We start from the raw sequence: 14156 nt of genomic DNA on the forward strand, positions 1-14156 counted from the left end.
AATGTGATGCTGATTCACCAACCACTAGTTTCAGGACACCATGTATATTATGTAATTATCTTTGTTTAGAATAGTAACATCATAAAAAATAACATGTTAGTGTTATCATCATAATATATCATGCAGAATTTTAACACCACCATAATATTATTGGGTATATTATGTAATAGAATAGTATCACAATCATAACATTTAATATAATAAAGTTTTCATATTGTATCACCCACGTAAAGAAATTTATCAACATCATTATATTTCATGTAAAAGAATGATTTCATCACCATAATTTTATAGAATAGTATCATCATCTGTCTTAAAAATAATGTCTCTTTTCCTGGAAACCGAGGTGACAGGAATGGGAGTATAATATAAAATATTATAATACAATATTACAATACATGTATTATAAGACAAATCAAAATACATATATTATAATACAATATTATAGTACAATATTTTAATGCATAAATTATAATTTCATAATACATAATTATATTATTATACAATATTATTATACATATATTATAATGCAATATTATAGTACATATATTATAATACAATATCATAATACTTATATTATATTACAATATTATAATACAATATTATAATACATGTATTATAATACAATATTTTAATACAATATCATAATACATATATTACAGGGTGGGGCAAAATAATTACCCGATGTTCTTTTGCTGTAATTTTTTTTAATAACTTTGGTACTGCTTGTTATTCCGCGTTCTTGCGCAGTAAACCGATGCATGTCTTATTGGTTTGTATTCTGCGTTTGTTTACTCCACAAATTTTAAAACCGAATTGACATTTGGCGCCATTTGCAAAAGTTATAGCGTTTTCTAATAGAGTGATTACTTTTGCTTCACCTGTATAATATAATATCATAATACATATTTTATAATAATTCACTATATTATAATACAATATTATAATAAATATATTATTATGCAATATTATAATACATATATTGAAATACAATTTTAAAATACATGTGTTGTAATACAGTATTGTAATATATCATAATTTAATATTATAATTTTATCAGTATATTTATTTTTTATCTGAAGCTGACCACGGATAAAGGGTAATTTATTTTTAATCTTTTACAGTCAAAACATCCTGTAAACTCTTCAGAAGCTCGTTGTCCACATTATTGTCGTCATTTTTACCATCCAGCCAAAAGGTTTCCATCTCTCCTTTGCCCTGAAATAAAATAAATATTGAAAGCAATTAATAATCAGATATTATTCACAAAACAATAGAGATTTTACAAACAAGTTTTTGCAGAACAAAAGTCTTATGAAACAAAAAGCTATGAAACAAGTGGATTGTCATTCAATTTAAAATCAATTTTCAATATTTTCAGCTGAGTGCATTGCAATAATAGAATCTCTCAAATATATAATCAAAAATAATTTTGAACATTCCCTCGTTCTCTCTGACTCTCTCAGTTCCCTCCAAAAACTTAAATCCAGTCCTCTTCTTCATCCTGATGATCATTTTGTATGCCTTATTCGAGTGATGATAGCATCCATTCAAAGCTCTGGTAAATCTGTAACTCTGATTTGGATTCCTGGACATGTTGGTATCATGGGTAATGATATTGCGGATGCCTTGGCAAAACAAGGAGCGTCCAACCCTGTTGTTACCCTCGTAAACCACATTCCCTTATCTGACATTTTTTCCATCATCAAAGAAAGATCCCGCAATGTTTGGTCAGAGTATTGGCACATTGCTAGTCAATCCAAGGGAGCCTGCTATGCCTCAATACAAAGGACTATACCATCAAAACCGTGGTTTCAGCAATTCCCTCATTTTTCCAAAAAAGAAATTTCTTCACTCATTCGAATGAGGATCGGTCATTGTTCCGTTCCTTCCCATCTTTTTAAAATTCACGTCCTTGACTCCCCAGATTGTACATTCTGTGGTCTAGAAGTGGGAACTTTAGATCACATATTTTTTGGTTGTCCCTCTCTAAACAAATATCCTCTCTTCTATCAAGCCTTAACTAAAATTGCCTCCCCTCCATTCAACATTTCATCTCTTTTAAGTCTGAACTCGAACTTTCATTATAATTTTGAAATTTGCCTATTTAAATAAAATTAATATTTAAATTCACCTTTCAATACACCTTTCTCAATAATTTTAAATGATGGCCAAGAACACCCTTGAAGGGTGAAAGCCAGAAATAATGGAAAAAAAAAAAAGAAAAAAAAAGTGGATTACTGAGAGACTGGATTTTACGCAGGTGTTGGGCAAGAAAAGCATACCAAGAGATTCTTTATCGAGTCCATGGTAAGCGGTAAAACGTAAAGATTTCTGGAATAATAACAATGTTTTACCTTTACAGTAGTAAGGCCTCTTGAACTGACTATAAATTGAGACGGAAGTAAATCGGCAGTCGCGCGTGATATGTGCACTCGCCCCACCTGAAAAAAACATAAGTCAGATTAATTTGTCTTTTTCACAAAACATTAGACATAGGTGGCAATTTATTTATTATTCATGGTCTCCATAAAACGGTTATACACCGATATTACATTAATGAAATAATAAAAATATATAAATAAAAAAAAAAACTAATCTATTTATCTATCTATATAAATTAAAATGTAATTGTTAGTTTGTTCAAAATCTAAAATCTCCGAAAGTCCACCACCACAACATTGCATTCGAATACGCTTTTGTTTTTATATACCTATATTATACAGATTAAAACCGTTTTTTTTTTCAAAACAGCGCCATTTGTTTGACGTAAAAACAACACGCGCTATTGTTTCTCTATATCTGCACAGACACACTGAGCCACAGCAACACATGGTGGGGTACAGCTAGTTAAAAAATAAAATTAAAACATTTATTAAAAATTAAAACTAAAAATAATAAAAAGGTAATTTAAAAACTTCCTTATTTGACGTGTTGTTTTTGCATTTATTATGCTTATATAATGCACTTGCATAATGTGGATGTTAATAGATGATCATTTGTGGAAAAGTGTGTGGAAGGGTTTAGTTTTTCCTGTGGGGAAGATTCACCCGGAATGTAGATATATAATTATGAAAATTAAATGTTCCTATATATCATATTTATAAATTATTACTCTGTTATAAATTATAATCATATTTTGTATAAATAAATTTCAATAAAATAAGTTAACTATAGAGAATTACGAAATAAATTAATATAATAAAATTAAGAATGACAAATGCAAAAAAGAAAAAAACAAAGAAAAAACAAGTAGAGCAATGACAAATCGCAGAAGTATGTATATTGCAGATTTAAAAACACTAAAAATAACAATATCAAATGAACACGCTAGAGGTGACATTATTGTGTTATGTTAGTTGGCACAGCAAAAAAATAGGAGATAGAGCAAAGCAAAAGTATAAAAACGTCATGTGGCAGTTTTATTATTTTGTGACATGCGTCAAAAGATAACTGTTAAGTGTCGTTATCGATCGTTGACGCAGTTCGTGAATCGTTCTGTTGATTGGCGAGTTCTGATACGCAGAAGTCCTCGCTTTCGGAGCATAAAAAAGTATGCATGGGATCTCCCACGAGTATACTAATGTCTTATTGGGCACATATAAGTTAAGTTAGTTTTATAAACATCATATCGACTTTATAACATGATATTTTATGTGTATTTACTTCTCCACTGGATTGCATCCGACTGGCTGTGTTGATGGTGTCTCCAAAGAAGCAGTAACGAGGTACTTTCAAGCCGACCACTCCTGCTACAGCGGGACCACTGTGAACTCCTACAATAGTTAAGAAAAACTGTAGTAAAGCACTCTATAGTATGTTCATTCACAGGACAACCAACGTCGTTGTGAAAAAATGGCCATCACACAAAGAGCATTGCCAAATTCAAATATTATTAACGTTTCAAGCCTCGGAATGAAATTACTAGCCACAAACATCGTATTCCATTATAGCCTCTTAGGGACAGATCTGCCCCCGGGCGTCCATACATTTTTTTTTTCTATAATGCGGAAATATGTGATTTGTTCGCCGTTAGAAAGAGAAATCTGATAATATTATTACTCCAGCGTCTGGACGGTGTAGGCCCTGTGATTGGTCAAATTCAAATTGTGTTTAAATAAGACTTTAAAGATTAAGACACCATTTCATACTGAAATAGAATCGCCACATGTAATACGATATTTCTTAAAAAATATCGTTTCTGCTTATACAATTTTTGGATAATATCGAAGAAAATATGTCTTAGAAAGTTCATAATCCATTGGATTAATTACATTACAGTGAAAATTATCCACAATTACGTGATTACGTTTGACGTTTGACGAAAAAAGCATGCGTTAATTCAATATGGCCGATACCCGAATACGCATCGCGGCTAGGTGGCCGACAGAGCGCCCCTCTGGCGGTGAAGAAACGAATCAAATGACTGGCGCGTATATTTAAATATGCAAAATTACTTGAACATCAAGTGTTTAATAATAAGATTTCTTCTGGAAGTTTAGTTCTACTTTGCAATGGCATTTTTCATTATTATTTATAATTTTTTTTTTTGCTTATTAATTACATCTGATTTTATATTGACATGTTTTCTAATTTCTAAAATTTCTAAATTATTTATTTGCGATGCTTTAATCCTGCGTGAAGTATTTTAAGACCTGAATTTTTATCGAAAGTGTGATTCAAAAGATGATTTGCAAACTCATATTCACTATTTCCATTTAGAACCCTGAGATGTTTTTTAGTTCTGACTTCAAAGTTTCTATTGGTTCTACCTTTGTAAAATAAATTACAATCCAGCCCAATTGAGTTTATAAACTCCTGATTTTTTTGTTTGATTTTCGCAATCTATATTATTAAGAATATATTTATTCATTCTGTTATTAGTGTAAAACGCCGGTTGAATAGTACCAGGAATGTTTATATACATATATAATTTTAGAAGTGTCGTTATCCACAAACAGAATTCTACGCCATTGTTTATTTATATCTTAAGAACTAGGGTAAAAATACCGTTTGAAGATAATATGTTTAATTATTTTATTTAGTATTTCAACTATCAATTTATTAGAATAACCGTTATTAAATGTTATTTGTCTTATGAATATATTGTTTTATGGTTATATGCAAAAAAAAATTTCAGGTCTTAAAATACTTCACACAGGATATAAAGCATCACAAATAAATAATTTCGAAATTTTAGAAATAAGAGAACATGTTTATAAAAGTAGATGTAATTAACAAGAATTTTTTTTTATAAACTCTCTTTTAAATATTTTCCCACTTAACTGGTCTTTCATATTGTAATTCCTAATTCTTATAAACCCAGCCTACTCTTACCCCTCCCCCCTCTTTCCACTTCTTTTTTCCAATTGTAATCTATATTTAATTTTTGACTTCGGTGTATACTTCGTTCATGAAACATGTATTGGTTGTATATAATAAAGTGAAGTTAAAAAAGTTATTTGTTTTTTAATAAAATAAAGTTTAATCGGATAACATTATTTTATCTATTTCCATTGTATATCAATGCATACGTACATAATAAAATGTAAACATTATATTTATTTATTAATTGGACAATTTGCATGGCGCCGCTTTTGTGAGATATCACCTCAGGGGCGCTATATTGTAATAATCTACCTTTATATATAGATTTTTACTCTCCTGATGAAGGTGTATATATAATCTAACTTTAAACTTTATTAGATACAGTAACAGTTTTAGGAAAAGAATTACCACCAGTTGGAGTAAAATTCACACCTTTTAATTAAACCGACTGCTAATCACATTGCACAATTACCCTCCTTTTATCCATAAACACGGGTACAATTAATCAATATGTAATAATGTATTATTTCAGTCAACTTTGTTGTAACTATCTTTAATTGTTGTGACAAACTATACGATATTGATTCAACTTATAGACATTGACGGTTGTAACACATATTTAAGCACTGCAAGTCTCCTATGAGCAAATTATATTAGGTACCATAACAGTTAATATCAGTTGTAGACATGTAGTCAATAATAGTGTTTCATTTGAAATAATCCATCACAAATACGTAAAATTTCATTTATTCAAACAACTGTCATTCTTATTATGCCTAAATTGAGCATGTTATTATTCATTAACTCCTTCCTGTTCCGTGTTTTAACAATATATACTCACCCTCTCTCTGTGAATGACCTAATATCTATCTATTAAATGTAACTGTTGTTAATATCACTTAAACTGGGCGCAGCCCAAGCAAGTGCCGCCCGCAGGGCCTAGCAGCAAAAACCCGCGGAGCGGGTTTTTAACTGCTAGTAATAGATTATTATCTAAGTTTGTCTTAAATATGTATTCTTCTTTCCATATATAAAATTGTTAAAGTATATGAAATTGACGGGATTTTTCCGTTGACAGTTGAAAGTTTTAAAGTATTGTTTTATTTAACATAGGTTTAATTCTAATTCCCTAAATAAACAAAATGTTTTACAAAATTCCGAATTCTCTCAAAACAATCGATATTTGAGTCAAAATGTTTCGGTAAGTTTTTTGTTAACATTTTCATGGATAATATTATTATTATTACATTTCAATGTTTATTTCAAATAAAAAAACTTAATGATACTTTAAGTTGTTTCTTTAATTGTATTATTTATTGTTACAATTACAGTTCTTTAAAAATAAGAAATATATACCTAAGCAGATATAAAAAAATCTCGGATACATTTCAAATTCTATGGGTAACTCAACCTTCGTTTGGGGCTTCATTCTTTTCAAACATATTTTAAATCATGAAGGTTTAAATTGATCAGAAGAATATGATTTTAAATTGAAAAGGCAGCCAAATTCTTAAATCAAGTGGAACCTTTCTGGGCACGTAGAAAAACTGACAGAGATGGCTGTTGCAATTACAATGTCATGTAAAAATGTCCAAGGTCAACATATAATAAGAGATGGTTGAGAACTGCCAACTAGTTGGGAACATCCAAACTGAAAGCATTTGAGGCAGGCTTAACTCCAAAGCAGATGATAAGAAACTTTAGAAGTAATAAGTTAGTCGTACTTACCGATCTTTACTCGAACTTGTAGAGTCTGCGGCCTTTGAAGCGCGCTGGCCCCCTTGAGCATGGCGAGGGCTGCGTCGGCCACATGCTGCGCGTGTCTAGAGGAGGCGTCGGGTGCACCACTTACCGCCATGTACACCTGGCCTACCGTCTCCACCTGGAGAAGTGGAAGAAGAAAGATATAAACGGTGCGGTAATAAATGATACGGTACCCACCAGGGATAACAATGGCGGGTGAACCTGATCAGATGGATTGTGTGGTAGAGGGATGGGTGACAGGCCGGCGCATGCGCATATGCATTTAGGTTATAATGATTGCTTTCGAAAAAGATTCGTGATACGGTCTCTCCTTAGGTTGGGTAAGGTCCCTCCGTGTAGTATGCATTCGCTCCACAATGAACATTTTTTTATTTTTTATTTTTTTTTTATTTATTCACATTTAAACCCGCTAAACTACTTATGTAGTTTGTCAGCAGGGACATAGAGACAACATTTATACATTCATAAGATACAATTTGAACGGTACATAATTACATAAATTGGTTACATTGCAGAAAAGTTTAAATAGCGGCATAAAAGCCTTATATAATAAGCAAGTAAAAATAAATGTATGAACAAATTTTAATGTTTTTAATGTTTGAAGTTTGCCAATTTATTTATTTACTCACCCCCCCCCCCCCCTCTGAAATTTAAACAATATAAATCAAATATACCTACTCCTACATACATGTCCGGAGCAAAAAAAAAACTACACATATTTCAAAATTTATCGACAACCATCTCAATAGAATGTATAAGTAATCGAAATATTCATCACCATTCCAATATAGCTTTCTGGAATATATCAATAACTAGTTTCATTCTGGAATTTTATTCTGGCCAGTAAAAGGCGCAAAGTTTCTAAGAAGAAAAATTCTTATCTGTTCGCTTTAGTATTATCTTACAAGGAATCTGTTGAAATAAACGAGTTATCCGAACAGATTTGCGAAATACAAATGATCTCATGTTTCAGAATAACGAGAAAATCCTTTTCAAGGTTCTCGGTTTTGCCCTTGTCGAATTGTAAATCACGTGTCACTCGCAGTAGACGAAATTGATCAGAATTACAAATAGCCGGTCATTACACACATCAATTTTATATCCTGTCTCCAAAATGGACGCATTACGCAGTTCAATTAATCAGGGATCAGGGAATGAAAAAGAACACCTTATCATCAGATGAATATGAAGGACATGCTGCAGGACTGGTCACTATTTATACCCGTATTGATGTGTAAAATTGTTAAAATCTGGTTACATCTTAAGTTAAGTGAACAGAATTATAATGTCCACTAATGTAGCATAACTGTTAAGATAAGATATTATGTATTGTTGTATTATATATTTAAAATTATTATTGTTATGCGTATTCATATTATATGGCCTGTATTTATGTAGTTAAAAAGCGAAATATTTATCTTTATTGAACTATGTAAAATAAATAAATAAAAAAATTAAAATATTTAGTTTATCATCAATCATCATACATATTAATTCGGTTGTGCTTCTGTCACTCTGAATGACTGTAATCTGGTTCGGAATTCGTTTTGAATTTGAGAGACGAGGAAAAAATTGGAACTGATTGTGTTAAGGTTTCAGACAAGCGATAAAGTACCTACCTATATCATAACATTTTAACAGAAAATTATTTAAGTGTCATTTTTTAAAAAATTTTTAATTTGAAATTTTTAAATTTGAAATTAGAACTGATGTTTTAAGAATTTAGAATATCCCTTGATTTTTCAAACATTGTGCTAGTAATTGAGAAATGTGCCTTGTATTACGTATTTTCAATTTGGGAAGCGGGTTTGGGTACCACCGTCCCGGGAACCATTTATTGGATATCCAACACCTCTGCCATCGATCAGCCCAAGTGGTTCGCAACGTTTGGTGATTTAGCAGGGGTGCCCGGGATCATCGGTGAGGTGTATTCAGGATGCGCCTACCCACCAGCTGCATGGCATGGCAGATCGGAAGAGGCTGCTTTGGCTGTCTCTCGATTCATCGCCTTGACTCGCATTATAAATATATTCATATGTCCGACACTCTTGGACACATTTATCCCTAGGTTCCTATCCAACCCTCATACCCTTTACTTCCTCTCCTTCCTTTACTTAAATAAGACCCTCCACACAACATCCCAAAAGATGACATAGGTGGGGTAAATGTAAAGAAAAAATATGGTTTCACGAATTTTTATTGATTCTCATTCTCATACAAATAACTTATAAAATAATAGCTGCCGTAAGTGAAGTATTTCGCGAAAAATGGAAGAAGTGAAGAAAAGATGACAAATATTAAATGATATTTTATTAAAAACTGATTAATAAAACAACGCTATTTTGTGCAAAAGAGTTAATTTATACAATAGCACTAATGGGTTTTCGCGGAACTGTATCTTTGCTAAGGCAGATTGAATTTAATATTTATTATTAGAACACATATATTATGTGTAATGTAACTGGGAATTTTCGCGATAATAACACAAGACATTTAATAATTTTTATGCTTTTCCAATCCGACTTATTTTAAGATTACCATGAGTCGGAATTTTTTTCAATGCAAAAATTCTGGGACTAACTACCATAATATTTATTTTATTTTATTTTATTGATACATGATTTAGAGTAGGGTCGTTTTTTTGTGATATTTCACACTCCATACTAGGGATGACCCTTTGTTATGGCGTGTGAATTTTACAGTTTGCGGACATATAATCTATACATTACTATAATATAAAAAATAAAAATGATGTATAGCTAGTTTGGGTTACAAGAAGAGGATGGAGAAGTTAGAGAATTATAAGAAGATGAAAAATGTGAGAAATTATTAGTATATCACATCACAGATCACACTAATTAATTATGTACATATTGTACCGCTAAGTTAGGAAATAAGTATATATTTTGTTTTGACTGAAAGGTGATTAAATTGATAGAGTGTAAAATGAATGGGTATTGTAGTTGTAATGTATTCCGTCTGTAAGGATCCATTTCGTAATTTGTTTTGAATGGGGTTGACGGTTTTGTACGTTTTTATATGTACTCCTTATTGCCCAGAATACTAATGAAGGGTAATAATGTGGATTCTTCGGCGGACATCTTTAATTTATCACTCAAAAATATAATTGATTACGCCCAATCAACAACCAAATGATTGTTGATGGGGCGGTTCAGTTATGTACAAAAACTGTACCTACATGAAAAAAAAACTGTAAACATGTAATATAATTGTTTGTAATTTTATAAACTATTCCCACGTAAAACCCGTGGAATATACCTAGTCCCGTTATGGAACCAACGGATTTCTTATCAGAAATGTTTAACGATTTTTTTCAATGTAGGTTTATTTCCAAAAATATATTTCGTAAGCCACAAAATTAATCGTTTAATTTGAAATCTATTTCGAAATCTGACCTTTTTTAATGTGAAATCGCACAAGAGTCCCAATCGTCTTGAGCCAGTGAGACAATGGCATCCCCAATTGAGGTATGTCGTGAAGCTGAAGATAGTGGGGAGGGGAAGGAGACGGGGAAGAGGAAAGTGGGGAAGGGCCGTGTACAGTAAAAATAAATAGGAGACAGTAACCTTATAAACGTTGTAATGGTCCAGTAACTGGTCGAAGCAAGAGAACACGGCGTTGATGATGGATACTGTATCCATGACCTGCTGCCTGGTTCTGGTGCTCGTGGCTCGCAGCTCCTCCAATGCACAGAACATCACGGACACCTCGTCAAAGGACTGCAAATGGTCAAAGGGTTAGTTGAGAAAGTTCGGTAATATTGTTAGTTTATGGCACTAGAGTTAGTTAGCTAGTTTACAATACACATGAATCCACAAAAATATACAAAATATAACAAAAATATACAAAGCTTTAAATGAAATATTTTACAATAAAGGATATTTTAGGGTTCTTGCTTAAAATGCCTTTTGAAATCTTCAAGGCCAATGTTGAAAATGTCAAGAGACCTAGAGGTATCATTTGGCAGCACCATACCTCTTGTCATGCTATGCTGGGCCATAACGTCCGTTCTTCCGTGTGAAACACAGAGCAAGTCGTGGCGTCGACCCTAACGTAGTTGTTCGGTACAAACAGTTTATAGCATTTCAAGAGGTATGGGCTGTCAATGTAAAATAGTTAATGATTTTAAAAGCTGTTACTTGAAGGGTCCCATTTCTCCTAGATTGGAGACTTTCGTAGTGCGTTTCGGAGAGAAAATCTATGTGATGCATAAATCGTGGGTATTCAACATGCATTCTCATATATAGATATCTTAGACTTTTTTTTTGAATCTGTTCTAATAATTCTATGTATTTTTGCTGGTATGGGGCCCAGACAGCAGAAGCGTATTCTAATTTAGATCGTATAACGCAGTTGAACATCGATATCATTGCTTCGGGCTTGGAGAATTGTTTGCTTATTATTATCACAAATCCAAGAAGTTTATAACAAGATGATACTAATCCCAGTATATGATCTGAAAAAGTATGTTTGGGATCAAATGTAACCCTGAGGTCCCTTATGGATTTTACTGATGACAATATTTCATCATTTAGTTTATATTCTTAGGGTTTTTGGAACGCGTGACACATTTTTTTACATTAAAGGAGAGTTTTTCTAAGGTTTCAAGAGAACCTTAATAACTTTTTCAAATGGTGTTCTAGTAATAAACTGCAACTAAATATTAAAAAATGCCAAGTTATGCGGTTCCACAAAATCAAACACCCAATAATGTATAATTATTCATTGTGTAATGTTGACATAATCTCTGTAATCGAAATACTTGACCTAGGCATAGTGTTTGATCAGAAACTCTGCTTTGTATCTCACATAACTTCTATCGCTAACAGGGCTATGAAAATGTTAGGTTTTATAGTAAGCATTTTAAAAATATCAACACATTAAAAATTCTGTTCACATCTCTCGTTAGAAGTATTCTAGAATACAACTCTACAATTTGGTCACCTGTCTTTAATAATCACATTAATACCATTGAAAGAGTCCAACGCAAATTTTTGAGGTGTATTAATTTTAGGCTTGGAATTCCTTTAGAAACAATAGATTTTGATTTCTTATTATATTCATTGAAATTGCTTAAGTTAAGTGATAGAAGAAAAATTTTTGATGTTATATTTTAATACAAAATTATAAATTATCAGTGTTGATTCAATTTCATGTACCTACCATAAGATCAAGGTCCTCTAGTATGTATTATTGTGACAATTATACCACAATCTAAGGATATAACTCAGTTGTAAATAGATTACACATACTTGGGAACTTTTATGCTAAAATCGCAGATACTTTTAATATTCCCCTTGTAAAGTATAAAGCTGCACTAATAACACATTTTAATGCCACTTATTTTAATGAGGTCACTACATAAAAGGCTATTTTCATTGCTTCTTTCTTTACTGTTATTATATTTGTAATTTTTTTTTATTTTTTTTGTTTATTTAGAAAAAAAAAGTTAATATTCACAAGAGATAAAAATATATTACATTTCATATCAGACATCACTTTTTTTTACCCAATTTGTAGAGAAATATTCTCGGGTCAAACTGGGGAGTTAGTCTATGTGCTTATATATATATACAGATAATAATATGTATAGTTACAAAAATGGAAAAAGAATATTTTCAAAAATACTGTAAAATACTACAAAATATTGTACAATAAAAAAATTACATATAATTATAGAAACAGAATATCAACAAAAATCAACGAAAAATCAACAAAAATATAAGCAACAGAATGTATCTGAAAATCATCGATAAAAGTAAGTCAATCTTCTCTGTAAAAATACAACGAAAGTTTTTTTTTAAATTAAAAATAATTTTTCTCACTTTTTATTGTATCCGGTAAATCGTTAAATAACTTTGGGCCTATATATTCATGATGGTGTTGTGCAGCTGTCGTGTTGCTTCTAGGTACATACATGTTCCCAGTTGTTCTAGGTCTTATACTTCGCGTTGAGCACCTTTCAGAATCTTTGAAAACTTTTAGAATAACATTTCTTTGAAATAGTTTTGAAATCGATAGGACCTTAAATTTTTCAATAAGTTCGTTGGTTTGAAAAATTCTTGGTTTTTTAATAATAACTTTGATTATAATTTTTTGTGTTGTTACTATCGAATACAGATTATTCTTATAGATACCTCTCCGTGCGATTATTCCGTACTGCAACACTCACTGTACAAGAGCAAAGTAAACCATTTTAATATTTGAAAGATTTAGGATATTTCTTAATTGTATAAAAATGTAAGTAAGTTTTCTAATTCTTTTTACACAGTTTTCGATATGTTTCTTAAATTTCATGTTACTTTCTATAGTGATCCCTAGATATTTGACATCTGGGGTTTTCTTCAAGATTTTAAAATTATTATCGTTACATTCTCCTCCTTTACACGAACGACTGTGCACTTTCACGCTAATATTGGAATCTGTGACAGGATCATTAAGATAAAAAGGTATAGGTATATGATGTTTTTCCTACATTAAGACTAAGTAAGTTATCATCAAACCATTCCTTTAATATGTTAATGTCAGCATTCGCAGCTATATTCACTTCTGTCCATGTTATTCCTTCGATTATGATGACTGTGTCATCCGCATATGAGATGACACTTCCATTAATGTTTTAACAAAATTTAATTTTTAATTTTTCTCATCAAAATATAATACTTGTGATGGACCAAGGTCCTTCCCGAGGTAGATGATATAAACCATCATAGTAGAGCATGATGGTTTATATCATAAAACACGCAACACGCACAAACACATATATCATTATAAATGCCGATTTACATTCTCCTTTGATATTTTTCTTTTAGTGTTATAATTATATTTTAATTTTTAATCTTTATTTTTTATTTTAAATTTATCTTTATTTTAATGTTGTTTTTCTTTTATTTTCTTTTAATTGTATAAATTCTTAAATTATAAAATGGGGGCCTCAGCACGGGTAAACAACCCAGTGAGGCCAACATTACTAAATTGAAATATGAAATATTGTAAAAAAAATGTATCAACAATAAAAAAAAAAAAAGAGCCATCTATCGGAA

At 31.2% G+C, this 14156-nt stretch overlaps 1 protein-coding gene across 1 annotated transcript in view; it reads right to left on the minus strand.

Annotated features, from left to right (window-relative positions):
* Positions 1 to 1087: 1087 nt before the first annotated feature.
* The window catches only part of LOC149418033 (soluble guanylate cyclase 89Da-like), a 215621-nt gene continuing 202552 nt past the window's right edge, over positions 1088 to 14156 (minus strand). Inside the window, exons 12-16 of the mRNA XM_089639623.1 lie at positions 10680 to 10832; positions 7057 to 7210; positions 3667 to 3776; positions 2358 to 2444; positions 1088 to 1218 (exon numbers count right to left, since the gene is read on the minus strand). Coding sequence (XP_089495749.1) covers positions 1111 to 1218; positions 2358 to 2444; positions 3667 to 3776; positions 7057 to 7210; positions 10680 to 10832 — 612 coding nt within the window. The 3' untranslated portion in view covers positions 1088 to 1110. The remainder of the gene's footprint in view (positions 1219 to 2357; positions 2445 to 3666; positions 3777 to 7056; positions 7211 to 10679; positions 10833 to 14156) is intronic.

This window comes from Hesperophylax consimilis, chromosome 14 (assembly GCF_061612785.1).
Source record: "Hesperophylax consimilis isolate HC1 chromosome 14, BYU_Hcon_1.0, whole genome shotgun sequence".
NCBI classification, from domain to species: Eukaryota; Metazoa; Arthropoda; class Insecta; order Trichoptera; family Limnephilidae; genus Hesperophylax; species Hesperophylax consimilis.